Raw genomic sequence first — 18,892 nt, forward strand, 5'->3', positions numbered from 1 at the left:
TTGAAATCATCAACTAGATCGAATTCTGCAATAACTATATTCTACTTTTTCGAATATCTAATTCTGTGCGTTTAAAACTAGTGCTGAACGATACACACTAAATAAAACATTTTCCAGTATACACTATTAAAATCTTCAAAAAGTGCATTCGAATGCATTCGTTTAGAAACATGTTACTGGTGAGCATGCAATGAAAATATCCACACACAAAAAATGGTTTGATGTGAAAATATACGAGGAATGTTTTACTTACCAAAGATAAAATGCAAATGTATCCATTATGGTTATTCATTATTGAAAAGACCTGGGGTAAGTTGCCTATCGTTCAATTGCCTATTTAGGACATAATGATAACATCTTGCTGGACTCTAAGTGTAACGGGGTCCCATTTTTAAAAGACTCCAGATTATCTTAATTTAAACTTAAACATGTACAGTTGTTTCATTATAACCACTTACAAAGTTAAACGGATTGACGGGAAAATCCGGATAGAGAGAAATTGTTCTATCAATGAAACCGATATCGGGAATTTGCACTGTTTATCTAACCTCTCAGTCATGTCATTTCTAGTTAAATGTCTACATAATTTGATTAAATTCAGATTGATTTCAAGTGGCACGAATTAATGCTGTAATTTTTTTTCTGAAATAATCCTAGAAGAAATTAACGACCGACTTTGGCATTAGTATCACATATTGTACCACTTATGAGTAATTTTAGTGAAATAATTGAACTTGAGCTTGGCAGGAGTGCGAAGACTTACGTTATTTAGTCAAAGGAAATACTGAAGTATAATCCTTATTAATGGCGTTAATTGATGACTTAAGAAATTGGAATACATTCCCAGTACTTTGTACAGTAATGATATTTCGCCCATAATTCAGATTATTACGATAATATCATATATGAAAATCTTGAGATTTGAGCTGTACATTGTACATGCATGTGTTAAACACAATTAAAATAATAAAAACTAAAAAACTATGAACTTTTTAAAAAAAAAATCGATATAAGTACCCAAATTGAAACTGGACTGTAAAGAGTTGTACAACCGACCTGTTTTATCTCATCATATACCGGTACAATGCATTTCTATTTACCTGACGCCCTCGTGTATTTTCAGAAATGAGTGAAATTTCTTTATTAAATAATTATTAGAAACCGTTCAATATAAAATCTAAATGTATACTGACAAATAATTTTCAGTCAAAAAATGCTTTATTTTGTACGGAAGACCTTTTGCGTTTAATCGCAAAAAGAATTGCTTTTATTCGCAATGCGCGAAGGTATAGTATAAATCGCGACGTTTCACGACCGCACACTTCAGCGCTTCATGAAAAGAATGCCGGCGTGAAGCGTTGCAATTCATACCCTTATATATTTTTAAAAATGAAATTTATTTCTTACATTTAAAAAATACAAAATGTAAATTTACAGTCTACTTTTATTCCTAGCCGTTAAAATAGACCTACAATGTACTATATTTATGAAGATTCATTCGTGCATTGTTCAGCGTCCGCGGTAATAACTCCCCTCATATATGTCTCATCACAACAGTTACATGTACCAATTCAAGCAAGCGAAGGGGATTATCTTTTAAACAAGGTTTTCTCGCAACTGAACTGCAAGACATAAATATTTCCCTAAATTAAAGTTCGTGTTCAAATTTGAAAACAGATAGCTTCTGCAAATAATACTTTTTGATATATTGATGACGGAATTCCTCGTAATGAGGGCGAATACATATAAAGTGGCATTCGTCCTCTATGTCATTTTTACAAAATTTACACACTCTATTTTCTCTAAGTATATTGTTATGGCGGCCTGTTTCAATTTCAAGATTATGAGAGGATAGTCTAATTCGACGTATGTTCTTTTTATACATATTAGGTATAGGTTTACAAAGGTAATACTACTGTAACGAAAAGTGAACAATAACATGTTTGTAAATAATACACTTTGAAGAACATAAATTTGTTCAACTAAACTTTGAACAAACATATCGGTCAAACTCTGTTTTATAATAGGAAAGACAAATTTAGAAGTTGCATTCGCTTGACCACACCAAATATATTCTAACCCTATATCGTACAATTTCTGTTTAATGCAATAGACTCAATTTTTGCTACAGTTTTTCATTCAATCACCTACAGTTGTGATATAATTCATCGTAACAATTTCTAGCTCGGTAGTAAACCGTTCGTCAAAGCGTTTAAAAAAGATTATATTGCACTGATTCGCAATTGAAATCTCCGTAAATATTCGCAAAGAGAATTTGGCGTTATAATTGCAAAAGTATTGCAAATAAACGCAAACTATTGCGTTTGTGAGCGAAATATTGCATTTAAACACAGACCACTCTTACAATGTACATTGCGTTTTTTGCAAATTGCACTGCGTTCTTAGCGCAATGAAATATTAATTTCACATTATATAACTGTCATCAACGACCTTCCGTAACATGAAAGTATTTTGAACAGTTACACACTTTTTTTTTAGTTAGGCGGTAGGTAATATGATTCCAAATTATAGCCTCAAATAAAAGCTGTAACGATTATTAATTAAATCCTAATTTTTCTAAAATTTTGATTACAAATAAGAATTTTGTTTATGCGAAAAGATCGTTGTTATTTTTTCTTGTGCAATCTCATCATTTAAACAAAACCACATTTTTATGAATTATGAACGCAGATCGGTTAGAATAAAACACAGCAAATAGGTCCTAAACTTCCCCCTTCTTTTCCGGAAACCTTTACTTTCTACGAAGCCGAAACAGAAGAGAATTGGTTGAGACGTGGATTGTGATAATCCTCCGAGATACACTATGCGAGCATTGTTTGACCGCCAGATTACCGGGCTCTCATTATTCTGTGGACTATCGCTTGTTAAACATGCCTAATGGGGGTTACGTTCGGTTATCTCAGGTATTTATGATTAAGTGTAATTGGACTTGGGAAAATGACCGATATTATCAAGGATATTTTCGCTTTTTAGTCCATCAGGGGAAAAAAACCCCAACTTGGATCGAGAAAACTCATCACTAACTAAGTTTTTCAAGATAATTTTTAGAATAAGTATAAATGTTGTGCATGTTTCTGTAGATATCTTCATTTTCAAAATTTCATGGATTCAAGCGTTTGGCATTTACAGGGGCGGATCCGGGGCAACTTTATGAGGCAGGGGTCTGGAATTTTACAGATTTTATAAGGCTTGTAATATGTTTCTTATGTAGTAAGTTTTACTATTTTCTGTAATTTTAAGTAAGGTGAAATTGATAAAATAACGCAATTTTTAAGGGTTTTTGGGAAACATGCAAGTTCTCCCATTAAAAGTAATTCAGTCAATTAATCAAAAGATTTTGTCATTTATTTCTCCGAGAGTGGAAAAAAATTATTGCTTCTTTTATCGTTTATATTTTTCTAAACAAGAAATCAGCCATTGATTTAGAAGCAAGAGCTGCGAGACTTTCGGATATGAAGGTACCGTATCGCGGCAGGCGTTGGCACTGACGTTAAATCACCCTCACTGCTACGACCCTATGTGCCAAGCATAGGTCTAAATTTGTGGTACTACAGGTTCTGCTGCCTGGTAACATCTCAATATCAATGAGTAAAAACTTCTCGAAGGGGCATTAAACTAAGAAAAGAGAACTTGCATTCGCTTGTTTGAATGCCATTAAAGCTATATAGATACCGTAATCTTTGGATATTATACCCCCCACCCCCAAGAAAAAGAAACACGTGTTTTATATTAATATACTTTATGCAAAATATTAAGATTAATTCAATCGGATGAAAAAGTAACCAATTAGCTAATTTCCAGGGGCGGATCCACGGTAGGAATTGCGGTAACGGGGGGCGCCACTTTATGAGGCAGTGGGTCCAGGGCAAAGCCTTGGTGGGGACCCAGGGGGCGAAGCCCCTGGAAGCGCCTGGATTTTACAGATTTTATAGGGCTTGTAATATGTCTCCTATTTAGTCATTTGTACTATTTTCTATTATTTTTGATAAGGTGAAATTAATAAAATGACGCAAATTTTAAGGGTTTTTGGAAAAAATCAAGTTCTCCCAATAAGTAATTCAAGAAATCAAAAGATTTTGTCATTTATTTACACCCCCCCTTTAGTTAAATCCGCCACTGATTTCCTATTCAATTATGCATTCTCCAAGTCGGATAATGAACGCCCCATTTCGAAATATTCATGATTAAGTGATGTTGAAGTCAACAGTGAAAGCACGGCCGGACGGCCTGCATGCTGTTGGCGGGACACATTCAGCGATAAAAGACAGTCAAATGGAAACAGGGTAGAGAGAACCACTTTGAGCAATGGAGGAAGATTAAATTCCATGTTTAACATGAAATCACCATTCAGTACGACTACAGGATAGAATAGAATAGAATAGAATATGATTTATTTCCAAATTAGGGCCCTCTCGGGCATACAGCATACATGATTATTAACATTTCAATGTGCAATGACGATAAAAAGGAAAAAACAAAACAAGAGTAAAATATGCACTATTAGTATGAGCAATGTTCATACATAAGACATTTGAACATGATAATACTTATTTGTATTATATGTAAGTACCAACGTGTATCCTAATATTACCGTAAATAAATCTCAAACGGTGTTTATAATAATGCCGTTTTTTCCAAAGGCAGATCCACTTTAGGGTTATGCAAGACATTGTTGACATGCATTAAAAAGATTTTCAGCCAAAAAAAAGTAATTAAATCAACTCATATAACTTATTCGGAAGGATGTGGGGGTGGTGGTCGGGTCCTGAACCCAAGCACCTGTGGGTAGGGTAGGAGTACTACCGCACTCAGTAACCGTGACTAGCGACAGTGACTTCTGGGATGTCCAGGGGTCCGTATTTGCCCTTCTCTTAATTTGTATTTTGTATAGGATCGCTGTTCATTTACTTGTTCACTAAAATGAACTTTCAAATAAGTGGCGGGAAGATTTTTAACTGGTTCTCGATAAATCTCTCGGGCATGAAGTTTCGCGGGAACTAAGTAAATTTTTTTCTCTTTGCACGTGGGTTGCATGCTGTTACAGTGCTCGAGTTATTATCATGGCGAATGTTGCTGGAAACATAGGTAAGCGTTGGAATTGTTTTTGTGGTAATCTAGAAGATGCTTGCATTGATAAATCAATATTGTCATTTTGATAAAACTGAATTTGCGCATGTTGTTTACAACGTTGCCTTACACATGCACGTGATGACCTCTTAATCGGTTATTGACACTATTCCTAAAATAGAAAGCTGCAGACATCAATAATAACCACAAACTTTCATTTCGGTTCTTTGGACCAAATATTTATATTGTAATTTATTTACTGATATATATCGCAACGAATGCCCATGAAATTTGACAGAAATTAAAATATTTGTATAAATATATATCTAGATAAAATCTATCAGATCTTTTAGAAAAACACTTGGCCTATTCTTTGTCTTTAAAAAACACCAAGTTTTTAATCTATTTTTATAAAAAAGGAAGTTCGAGCGTTTTGAACATGGGTACTGTAATTTTTTTGCTTTGTCCATGAATTAATTATTTTTCCCCTAATAAAAGTGACCATTTAAAATTACCAGTGGTTACTGAGTCTAAAACATGATTTATTTTTGGATATTCACACAGTTTTTGTGTTTGGTAGAGACTGACAAAGAATGTAATAAGAAAATGGTGTGGTGATTAAAAGAAGAGTAAAAATTCCATGTTGAAAACACCTGGCTTCCAATTTTTCTATATATTTTTTTAACAAATAGTGAATATTTATAGCTCACCTGAGCCAATGACTCAAGTGATTTTTTCTGATCAAAAGAACAAGGTACGATTGTGTATATAAAAAGGCCCAAAAAATTCTGTTTTAAATGTGTCTTGAATTAACCCAGCAGGCACTTCAACGTAGAATCAACATTGAAACAACGTCACTCTCTAACGTGGAATCAACGTTGAATTTTGGTTTCATATGAAAGGTGAAGCAACGTCACATATCAACTTTGTTTCAACTTCAGATATCAACGTTGCTTTTCAACGTTGAATAAACTTTGCTTTTCAACGTCAGATATCAACGTTGCTTTTCAACGTTGAATAAATGTTGCTTTTCAACGTTGAGTAAACGTTGTTTTTCAACGTTGAATTTTGGTTTCATATGAAAGGTGAAGCAACGTCAGATATCAACGTTGCTTTTCAACGTTGAATAAACGTTGCTTTTCAACGTTGAGTAAACATTGTTTTTCAACTTTTCACATATTCATCTTTTCCAGAAACACTAGACAGGGCTCTACATTAACCTTTTTTTTTTTACCATACTTGTCCATTTGGACAAGGGACAAAGATATTTACTTGTCCAAAAAATTTTAATTTATTGGTTCAGAGCTCCAGATAATTTTTTACCACAAAGAGTATTTACTCCCCGATTTTCAAATCAATGAGTACTTTGCTTTTCAGAAAAATTCAAAAGTGTATTTTGTTAATTTACTGATTATCTTTGCCGTTTAGCACAGAAGATGTCACCAGATAAACGATACTTCTTCCGTTAAAGTTTAACTTTATACTAAAAGGCCTCTCCAGCTATTTACGGGGAAAATCCTTTGCAGTTCTTTTTATTAAAACTATTCATTGTTATTGGGAATTTGATATTTATCATTGATGCATTAAATTTGAATATGTCAGACAGTCACATGATTATGATCCAATTCTGTATATCATTCGTCCACGATTGATAATACAAGTTTTTATGCCCCCGAAATCGGGAGCATATTGTTTTTGTCCTTTCTGTCATTTTGTATTCTGTAATTCTGTCATTCTGTCTGAAACTTTAACCTTGCTAATAACTTTTGAACAGTTAGTGATAGAGCTTTGATATTGCACATGAGTATTCCTTGTGACAAGACCTTTCCGTGGGTACCAACATTTTTGACCCCTTGACCTTGGAGTTTGACCTACTTTTTGAAAACTTGAACCTTGCTAATACCTTTTGAACAGTAAGTGATAGAGCTTTGATATTTCACATGAGTATTCCTTGTGACAAGACCTTTCCGTGGGTACCAACATTTTTGACCCTGTGACCTTGGAGTTTATAAGATCTTTCCGTTGGTATTGAACCTTTTGACCTTGACATTTGACCTACTTTAATTTTTTTTTTTTACATTGGTCATAACTTCTAAATGGTAAATATTAGAGCTTTCATATTGTACATTAGCATTTCTTTTGACAAGATCTTTCTACTGGTACCAAGGTATTTGCCCTTGTGACCTTGGCCATCTTCGGAATTGGCCATTATCGGGGGCATTTGTTTTCAACTAGAATTTTTTAGATGAAATTTCCAAAAGTTTTGAACATTAGTTTGAATTGGCGCAAACAGTCTTCAAGATTTCAAACCACATGATGTTGTAAATAGGTGGTAGATCTCTGGACAGCGAGTTCACCACACAAGTGTACCCTATGACCCTCATCATGCATGTTGTCTGATAATTCATTAAATTTTAAATGAAAGAATTCTCAATATTATTTTTATTGCACTTTAAAGATTTTAAAAGATTTTCCCTATATTTTGATATAGATACATGCTTGATTTCTTAAATTTCTGTAAAACACAATCGATTGAAAAATGCTAGTAAAAGCTCAATTTTGCTAGTTGAAAAATAATCCACTAGCTAAAATTTGCTAGTAGTGAAAAAAGTTAATTTTGATCCCTTACCCAGCGGTTTTTCCCCTTATATAACTGGTACCGATATACAGTACCATTCCCAATGCAATAAACCATTGATTTTTCCCAATTTTGAACCTAAAAATTCCCAATTTACTTGCTGAAAAATAGACCGCTGACATCATAATTTACTTAATCTGAAACGTTGTACGAGTTAACGAAAATGTTCACTTCCGGTATTAAATCGAAAGTACAGATCAAGGCAGTGTGCGTGTTTTGTAGAGCTAACGATTCTAAAACGAGCCTACGACGATTCCTTATGTCTCCCAACAGCAAATATTACCGTAAAAAAGTTTTTAAAGAGATGACTACTTCTTGTTTTGTTCTTTTTTTCTTTTCTTTGAGTTGAAATTGTTTGCCGATACATTGGTAGAAAATTCCCAATATGTTCGATTTTGACAATATTTCCCCCAATTGAATGGGTACCAGTACCAGTGGGTAGAAAAAAATCGCTGACACTGATCCAGATCGAGTGTGACTCAGCTAGTTTACATAGCGATTGATATCGGGATCAAAGTTCATTTTTGCCCCCCACAGCAAGGCGGAAGGGGACATAGAAATACCGGTGTCCGTGTGTCCGTCCGTCCCACTTCACTTTGTCGACGCAACTCCTCAGAAACCACTCAACAGATTTTGTTCATATATTGTAGGATTGTTAGTCACAATGTGAAGTTGATCATATTTCGCTGCCATATTGATTCGACAATTTTGACAGGAATTATGGGACTTTGTTGAATTTGTACATGCTACACTATAGGAACACTTTGTGGACGCAACTCCGACGAAACCGCTCAATGGATTTTGTTCATATTTTGCAGGCAACTTCGACTGAATACCTTAGGGGCCAAGTGGGCCCCTGAATAAGAAATCCTGTTAGCCCACATGAAATTTTAGTAGCCCACACATATCATGAAATTGAATAACAAGAAAAAAGAAACATCAGGTCACATTGCAATTTATTTTAAAAAATTGAAATATCAATATTTAAATTCGGTTTCCTTCTCCATAATTCTTTCAAATACCTCTCTTATTTCCACTCTCATTTCGTCAACCTAGCAACTTTATGATCTTCGCGGCGTTGGACTTTAACACATGTTTCTTTAGACTTTTTTTATGTTATTTCAAAATTTCTCAGCTTCACGATGCTGTCAAGTTTATAACTTGGGCAAACTGTCACAACGATTTAACCTTTCATGTCATGTTTTGTACACACAGCACGTTGTCCCCTTTTTGCCGTCATCGAGCCATATTCTCCCCTTCTTTCCACTTTGGTTAAAAGCAGACGCTTTTTTCGTTTGAAGTAACCCTTGCATTGTTCAACTTCTGGTTTAAATACATTTTGGAAGGTTTGATACCCCAGGAATTATGAATGTCTCACCAAGTGGCAAAACCTCAACCGGAAATTGAAATTCAATTATAATAGGACTCGGATCGGTCAGAAAGAAAAATGTTGATCGGACAATTACGGTCGCCAAGTGGGCGACGAGAACGAAAATTTTGGGTGCCCACAAGCAAAGTTTAGTCGCCAATGCGAGTAGGCGAGCGGTAATTTGGAACCCTGATTTTGTTGGATTGTTAGTCACCATGTGTAGTTGATCATATTATGCTGGAATTTTAATTCGACAATTTTGACAGGAGTTATGGGACTTTATTGAATTTGTACATGCTCACTATAGAAACACTTTGTGGATGCAACTCCTCTGAAACCGCTCAACGGATTTTGTTCATAATTTGTAGGATTGTTAGTCACCATGTGTAGTTGATCATATTTTGCCACCATTTTGATTCGACAAATTTTATAGGAGTTATTGGACTTTGTTGAATTTGTACATAGTACACTATAGGAACACTTTGTGGACGCTAACTCCTCCGAAACCGCTCACCGGATTTCATTCCAATTTTGTAGGATTGTTAGTCACCATATGTAGTTGATCATATTGCACCGCCATTTTGATTCGACAAATTTTACAGGATTTATGGGACTTTTGTGCTTCAACTTTTTTTGCGGCGGTGGGGGACATGGCTGTGTGTAGCAATCTTGTTCATGCATTGCTTCTGACATTGAACTATCGATAAACTTTCCACCAATCGTTCTTTTTATTATTTGGAGACTTCTTTACGTAAAAAAGCACTTGTCCATTGTCCAATCAGACAAGTGCCCATCAATATTCACTTGTCCGATTTTTTTTTCCCACTGGTACAGGACAAGCGTTAATGTCGAACCCTGATTGGCTGGTTTCAATCAAACTTGGTAAAGTCATCCTTTAGTGAAAGGGACTAGTAAAAATCTGGATAACAATCTATAAGATTTTAGCAAATTTGTCCGAATCACTAAGATGTTTGAATTTATGGTTGATTACTTCAGTCTATGCGAAAGTTTTTTGGACCACACAGGACATTCGGTTCGGTGTAATCAATGAACACACCGGACTGAACCAACTTTTGTCAGACCGAAAAACCTAATGTAAAAAAGTGAAACACGTGAAAATGCAAAACCAAGGAAATCTTACATGTATTTATTATATTTGGGATCCCTCCCGTATAATACTTTAGACGGTCCATGCAGTTTTAATCACATTCATTTACATATTTGGATTTGTGTGCTATTTTTTCTTATAACAAATATTTAAATGACTCCGCATCAAAATAGTAAAGTTCAAAACCAGACACTGAGACATCGGACATTTCAGTCCGGTGTAAAAAATGATGCATCGGACCTCAGGCACTGTACATCGGTCAGGTCCGACGGTCCGATGTCTTTCGCATAGACTGTTACTTGCATGGTGAAATGTTTTGCGTGACAATGAAATGCTGACATTCCAAACAGGTGGACATTTATAAAAGGGGTTATTACATGAGTAACTCGGAGATTACTGTATGCTTATGAAGATTGTGAAAGGAAGTGACTTTTTTCTACTGTAGGTATCAGAAAATGAATAGTTTGCAACTTTGAAGTGCTTGGTTTGATTAAATACTATTAATGAATTTATGCAATTATTTAAATGATATACTGGATGGACTTAGTCTAGTGAAATGCTTTGCAGACTAGTGAACATCAATAGTCCATACGGACAAGTGTTTGAAAAAGATGGTTTTGAACCCTGATATTGGTGTTGAGGCATCCCCCATTTTGTGCGAATTCTTATTCTACTGTTGTGACCCTTTCGGTCTAGGTTGGTGCCACAATATGGGGTCAAAATTTTTCATAGGAGTTAAGATTTAAAAAAGATCTTTTAAAAATCACAATCAGCTGAATAACGGCAGGATCAAGGTGAATCAGGTGAGCGATGTGGATCATGGGTCTCTTGTTTTATTTTTCAGCTCTATTGAGTGTATCGGACAAAACTGGGTTGAAGGAATTTGCACAGAAGTTATCTGCCGTTGGTTTAAAGCTTGTGGCATCCGGAGGAACTGCCAAGTGCATCAGGGATGCTGGGATTCCTGTCAGGTAATTTGGATACATTATCCTTTTCTAACTATGTGGTTTACTCAAACTGTGACAATCTTCTGCTGTTGACACTGTTGATGGGTACTTTCTTCTGTGAGGAAAACAGGACTGGTACCCCATCAATGACTCTCGTAAAGCAAGTCATTGGAAACGTGAAGTGGACTTTCCTCAAAACCCGTTTAACAGGGTTCCAACTTCGACTGAATACCTTAGGGGCCAAGTGGGCCCCTGAATAAGAAATTCTGTTAGCCCACATGAAATTTCAGTAGCCCACAGTGACACATATCATGAAATTGAATAACATGGGGGTTTTTTTTACAAGAAAAAATAACATCAGGTCACATTGCAATTTATTTAAAAAATTAAAGTATCAATATTTAAATTCTGTTTCCTTCTCCGTAATTCTTTCAAATAACTCTCTCATTTCCACTCTCATTTCGTCAACCTAGCAACTTTATGATCTTCGCGGCGTCTGACTTTAACACACGTTTCTTCAGACTTTTTATGTTATTTCAAAATTTCTCAGCTTTACGATGCTGTCAAGTTTATAACTTGGGCAAGCTGTCACAACGACTGGACTTTTCGTGTCATGTTTTGTACACACAGCACGTCATCCCCTTTTTGCCGTCATCGAGCCATATTCTCCCCTTCTTTCCACTTTGGTTAAAAGCAGACGCTTTCTTTTCATTTGAAGTAACCCTTGCGTTGTTCAACTTCTGGTTTAAATACATTTTGGAAGGTTTGATACCCCAGGAATCATGAATGTCTCGCCAAGTGGCAAAACCTCAACCGGAAATTGAACTTCAATTATAATAGGACTCGGATCGGTCGGAAAGAAAAATGTTGATCGGACAATTACGGTCGCCAAGTGGGCGACGAGAACGAAAATTTTGGGTGCCCACAAGCAAAGTTTAGTCGCCAATGCGAGTAGGCGAACGGTAATTTGGAACCCTGCCGTTATGACATGGACTTTCCTGATTTCCTCAATAGCTGTTATGACTGAGGAAGGATTAACTAGTTTTACTTTAGCATATTCTAAATTTGAATAAGCTCTTGGGGGTTACTTAAAAAATCCTTGTATCTAAAATTAGTTCAAATGATTCAAAAGTTACAGAAAATATAATGCAGGGCTTGTAGAAATTTGTATGACTGTCACATGTTTCATTTTGATTATATGCCATGTTGACTGTCACATGTTGGGTGCACCCTGTGTGAAACATTTGTCTCATTACAATAGGTTTTTTGACCTTCACCTTGATTATTATACCCCCCCCCCCCCCCCCCCCCCCCCCGAACGAAGTTCTGGGGGGTATATAGGAATCACTGTCTGTCTGTCTGTCTCCAGATTCGTGTCCGGGCCATAACTTCTTTGTTCTTTGACAAAGGCATACCATATTTGGCACACAGGTGGATCACCATGAGACGATGTGTCGGGTACCTTCATGACCTCTATGACCTTGACCTTAAGGTCAAAGTTAAAGGTTTTTTTTCAATGGATTCGTGTCCGGGCCATAACTTCTTTGTTCTTTGACATAGGCATACCATATTTGATACATGAGTGTATCACCATGAGATGATGTGTCATGTACCTTCATGACCTCCATATGACCTTGACCTCAAGGTCAAAATTAAACGTTTTTACAATGGATTCGTGTCAAGGCCATGACTTCTTTGTCCTTTGACATAGGCATACCATATTTGACACATGAGTGTTTCACCATGAGATGATGTGTCAGGTACGTTCATGACCTCTATATGACCTTGAACTTTCACCTCAAGGTCAAAATTGATTATAGGGTTTTGACAGTCATACCATAAGACATGGGTGTATCACCATGAGACTGTGTCGTGTACATTCATGACCTCTTTATGACCTTGACCTTTGATCTCAAGGTCAAAATTATAGGTTTACACCATGGATTTGTGTTCGGACTATATCTTCCATTTTCTTCTACAAAGGCATACTATATTTTTACATTCAGGAAAGAGGTAATTTATGCCTATTCACAACACCCTTTGGGAGATTGGGGTAAGGGGGGGGGTATTCTTAATGAGCATTGCTCACAGTACCTCTTGTTGATTCTACTTCTATTCAATTGCAGTGATGTATCCGAGATCACAGGTGCCCCTGAAATGCTTGGAGGACGAGTGAAGACTCTACATCCCACAGTTCATGGTGGTAAGTCTAGATTTCCTTGTTATTTTTATTGTGTTCCTGACTTGCCAAATTGATTTTATAAATATTATCCAATTATAGGTCACCTGAATCTGACACTTAAATGTTGTATTGCACTGTGTTCCGTTTTTGTGTGTTGTTTCATTAACTTCCAAACATTTTCAAATTTTCACCAAATGTTTTAATCTTGGGGATTTTAATTTCATAGTCTCTAACTTCATGGGGCCTTATATGTTGTGGATAGTTATAATGAGCATAGAGGCCTCAACTAAATTGTTTCAGGCCATAGAGTGGTATGCACTGAATGTATTTACCATAAAAGTGCACTGTGTGAATGTCAATTCAATGAAATGGTCACCCTTGGTTTGGGATTGGGCAGGTATACCAAGTGCAAAAAAACCCATCAAATCTTGGAGAGGTGCATCTTCGTTATCGGGTTTATAATCGGCTGGTCTATTTATAAACCTCTGGGTTATATTTGTAGAGAAGATTTTGAATGTGTGTTCTTAGCTAGTGAAGATAAGAAGAGGTCATGTGATGTGTTATTTGAAAAGTTACCAAATAAATAATGATAAAAATAGTTAACCCTAAGGAATGGGTAAAGTTGGGCAGTCACCATGTGTAAAGCTTAATTTATTTTTGAAAAAATGAGAAAAGAATTTTATCTTCATGACTATCTCTTTTGACCACCCCCCTACTCTGAAATATTGGCCATGGTTGCAAGATGAAAAACTACACACTTTGTACACATACAATAAGCAAAGAGCACCACTTTTAGGTTTAGTTTCTTTAGTAATCAGGTGACATGTCGGGCCCATGGGCCTCTTGTTTAGATTCTATGTTGTATGTGGTAAATTACGACTATGACTGAATTGATATGGAAAGAAACTAAAATGACTATATTTATGCCCCCCTTCAAAGAAGAGGGGCATATTGGTTTGCACCTGTCGGTAGACCACGTTGTCCGCTCAATATCTTGAGAACCATTCACTTGATGATAATGATATTTCATATGTGGGTTGGTTATGGGTAGAAGAGGACCAAAGGTCAAGGGTCAATATACTCTGGACATAGGAATATAATGTTTGCTCAATATCTTGAGAACCCTTTGCTTGAAAAACATCAAACTTAGCGCACTGGTACATCCTAAGGAGTAGATGACCCCTATTGAGTTTTAGGTCATATAGTCAAAGGTCAAGGGTCAAACTTTGCATAGGAATATACTGACCATTCAATGTCTAGAGAACCCTTTGCTTGACAGACATCAAACTTGGTACACTAGTACAACTTCAGGAGATGACCCCTATTGATTTTGAGGTCACATGGTCAAAAGTCAAGGGTCAAACTGGACATAAGAATATAATATCCACTCAATATCTTGAGAACCCTTTGCTTGACAGACATCAAACTTAGTACACTGGCATATCTTCAGGAGAAGAAGACTCCTATTGATTTTGAGGTCAAATGATCAAAGGTCAAGGGTCAAACTGGACATAGGAATATACTGTCCATTCAATATCTTGAGAACCCTTTGTTTGACAGACATCAAACTTGGTACACTGGTTCCTGGAGATGATCCTTATTGATTTTGAGGTCACATGTTTAAAGGTCAAGGGTCAACCTGGACATTGGAATATACTGTCTGCTCAATATCTTGAGAACCCTTTGCTTGACAGACATCAAACTTAGTACAGTGGTGTATATTCAGGAGGAGATGACTCCTATTGATTTTGAGGTCACATGATCAAAGGTCAAACTGAACATAGTACCGGTAATATACTGTCCACTCAATATCTTGATAACCCTTTTGCTTGACAGACATAAAACTTAGTACACTGGTAACTCTTCAGGAGAAGATGACCCATATTGATTTTGAGGTCAAAAGTCACTTGTTGAACTGGACATAGTAATATATTGTCTCCTATATATTAAGAATTATTTGCTTGATGGACACCAAACTTGGTACACTGGTACAGCATAAGGAGTAGATGACCCCTATTGATGTTTAGGTCACATGGTCAATTCACTCTTGACATAGAAAGATATTGTCTACTCATTATTTTGAATTGATGATACTACTATCAATTAAATGATGTGTGTGTATAACCCTTTTCAATTTTGCACCATGGGGGGCATATGTGTTTTACAAACATCTCTTGTTATAATTTAGTATGAATATACTGTAGACTCGAGTACTTTGACAGAGTTGGTGATCACTCTACAGCTCCCTTATTTGTTGAGAATGTAAATCATGAGTGCATTAACGCTTTCCTGTGGTACATTTGGGAAAAAGGAATGAATCAATAATGAATAAAATGAAGTAATGTACATGTATAATTTGAATCCATGAATTTCATTAAGTGACCTAATTGTAAATGAACTTGCAGGTATCTTGGCCAGGTTAACTGATTCTGATCAAGCTGATCTGCAATCCCAGAACATTGAAATGATCAGGTGAATATCTTAATCATTTTAGAATGTGAAATGATAATGTTGCAATTTTCAATCAAAATTATCATAAGAACTCAAAATGTGTAGAGCAGTACTTTTCACACTTTATGTTGATGGGGAGTATAGGTCGAAATGACCATTGAATTTTTTGGCGTTTCAAGGAGGGGGGGGGGGATTCCTTTGTAGGAAAGGTGTAAGTCAAATTATAACTTTTTTAAAGATGCATTGCCTTCTAAAGTTATAAATTGGCAATTTATAATGCATGAACTACCTTATATCAGGTTTTTTCCGCATGTATCTAATTTCCGCTTTGTTCGCTACGATTTCTGAATTGCGGAAAATAAATCCGCGTAAATTTCATACAAAGTTTTGTTTTTGTAATAGAGTTATATAGCATACAGATAATGGTGCAGTGAAAGTTCTGTGTTCAATGTGTTTTGTTTCCCCCTATATCCGACAAGCGCCAGGTAACAGTTATGGGAGCCTTGGTGTTTATTTGATAAAGGACAAGCTAATTAAATGGGTCACGGTCTGTGCTTCAATCAATGTATAATTATACCTGAGCTACTCATACATGTACATATAACAGTACATGGTTGATGGCCGTTTTAAACTGAAAATGATTATCGATAAATATTTTGTACTAGTACCATTATTATAGCTAACGAACAGTGATTTACGTTACTATACCTCCAAATTGTATATATTTACAATATACTTGAGTGTAAACAAAAATGAACACTGGTACGCAGCACAGGTGTGTGATCAGCTGAGCGTGTGTTCCGAAATTGATGAGGTGAAGTTCAATTGATCTCTAACCCGGATGAAGGCACTTGGAGCAAAATGGCTGACAAAGCTCTATGATTACATGCGAACAAATCCCGAAATCGTCAGAGATGGATTCAGAGAAGCGGGAATATCATCCTTATTGAGATTTGATTATAATTGCGACAGTAACTCAGAAATCCTGTAAATAGTTTCATTGGCTGAATTTTTGCATAAAAAATTAAGAGTTATACGTACAAATACCGGCTTTTACCCCCAATTCGTTCATAAGTTTAGATAATCGTAAATTATATTTTCGCTATGACTTTGAAATAGTGAAAATTTGATTCGCGTAAATTTAATATACTGTTTTAGGTTCTGATTCGCAAAAAAAACATGACGCGGAAAAAACCTGATATACGGTATATGACACATTAGCAGGTTTGCAATTCATTGAAACTCAAAATATATTAGTATCCATTTTTGCTTTATTTGCATACCAGGGTACTTTTATATTTTGTAAATGAATTCAACTTCTGAAATGCAACTTGTCATATGATCCCTGCAAATAGACCTGAAACTTGAATAAGGACCCAACCGCTGTGGTGGCCGAGAAGTTAGAGCGTTCGCCCCTCATGCGGAAGGCCGGGGTTCGAATCCCGGATGTGACAGACCTAAGTTGTTAAAACAGGTAGTGATAGTTCCATCGCCAAATGCTCGACATCAGGTGTGAATGTCATGGGCCTTAAAAACGGATGACCCGTGACACGCTGAAGAACCCTCACTGCTCAATGGCCGTAAGCGCCGAGCATAGGCCTAAATTTGAAGCCCTTCACCGGTCTTGGTGACATCTCCATATGAGTGAAAAATTCACGAGCGAGACGAGACGTTAAGCAAGATGCAATCAATCAACCAATGAATATGGACCCACGAAATGCAAATGTACAGAATGTCCTGGAAATGATTTTTATACGCCCGTTGAAGACCGGACATATTATGGCATGGTGGCATCCGTCTGTCTGTCCGGACCTTGTGGGCAGGATACAGACGGAACTGTAAGCTCCAGGATATTGCAACTTGGTACATTTCATCACCGTGATGAGAGGAAGATGCTTATTGTTTTTCAAGGTTATAGGTCAAAGTCCCAGTATCACTTAGTTTTCCAGGATACAAACCAAACCATAAGCTCCAGGATATTGCAACTTGGTACATTTGATCACCATAATGAGAGGAAGATGTCAATTGTTTTTCAAGGTTAGAAATCAAAGTTCAAGGTCCCAGTATCACTTAGTAAGTAGGAAAACCTAGTAGGAAACCCTTGTGGGCAGGATACAAACCAAACTGTAAGCTCGAGGATATTACAACTTAGTGTATTTTATTACCATGATGAGAGGAAGATGCCTATTGTTTTTCCAAGGTCAGAAGTCAAAGGTCGAGGTTGTATTATTCTAGGATTATATGCATGAAGCACAAGTATCTACATATTTTAATAATTTTATTCATCTTGGCGATATTACTGAAATTGATTTGTTGATAAAATGAATAAATATCAGTGCATATCACAAAATATTATTTGAAAAAGAGGTGAAAATGTTAGAGCATTGGTTTGAAATTGTCATCTGATTCTTGAAAAAAGTTATAACGACTTATAAGCGGGTCAATGTCAAATCCCTCCAAAATGGGCTAGAAAGTATGCAACCGACTTTTGGAGAAACAACCTATAGGCGAGTATATACGGTATTCTTTTGCTATTTCCATGAAAAATATTTTTAAAAATAAGGAAATTTATTATACGTCCGTCTTTAGACGGGACATACTATGGTACAGCGATGTCTGTACGTCCATCTGTCCGTTCTGGGTTTTCTCTTTATAATTTCATTTCCCTTTCACATATGCTGAAACTTGCTGTGTAGCTTCTTTGTGGGTCACTCTAGATCATACTGCAGTTTTGATCCATTTCGACCTTTTTTCCAGGAGTTTTGCCCCTTTATTTGGAAATAATTATTATATGGAGGGTACATAATTTTTCAGCCCTACTCCGCCCACAGTTTTCAAGTGAGAGCCTTCTTATTTTGTGAGGTGTTTGTATGGGTATTGAAGATGTGCATGTGGGATGGATTTTGATTTTCTACAATTTTTGAGAAAATTACAGGTTGTTGAACTCAGTCTATTTGGAAATTAATATTCTATGGAGGGTACATAATTTGTCCACCCTACTCCCCCCACAGTTTTCCAGTGAGGACCTTATTTTGTGGAGTGTTTGTATGGGTATTGAAGATGTGCATCTGGGGAAGGATTTTGATTTTCTTCCATTTTTGAAAAAATT

The 18,892-nt window shown here is 36.2% G+C and overlaps 1 protein-coding gene across 1 annotated transcript in view; it reads left to right on the top strand.

The window, feature by feature from the left end:
• The first annotated feature begins 4,949 nt into the window (after positions 1-4,949).
• LOC125647959 (bifunctional purine biosynthesis protein ATIC-like) overlaps positions 4,950-18,892 on the top strand; it is a 37,025-nt gene continuing 23,082 nt past the window's right edge. The window contains exons 1-4 of the mRNA XM_048874832.2: positions 4,950-5,106; positions 11,048-11,174; positions 13,277-13,353; positions 15,738-15,804. Of these exons, the coding sequence (XP_048730789.2) occupies positions 5,082-5,106; positions 11,048-11,174; positions 13,277-13,353; positions 15,738-15,804 (296 nt within the window). The 5' untranslated portion in view covers positions 4,950-5,081. The remainder of the gene's footprint in view (positions 5,107-11,047; positions 11,175-13,276; positions 13,354-15,737; positions 15,805-18,892) is intronic.

Source organism: Ostrea edulis, chromosome 6 (genome assembly GCF_947568905.1).
Source record: "Ostrea edulis chromosome 6, xbOstEdul1.1, whole genome shotgun sequence".
Classification (NCBI taxonomy): Eukaryota; Metazoa; Mollusca; class Bivalvia; order Ostreida; family Ostreidae; genus Ostrea; species Ostrea edulis.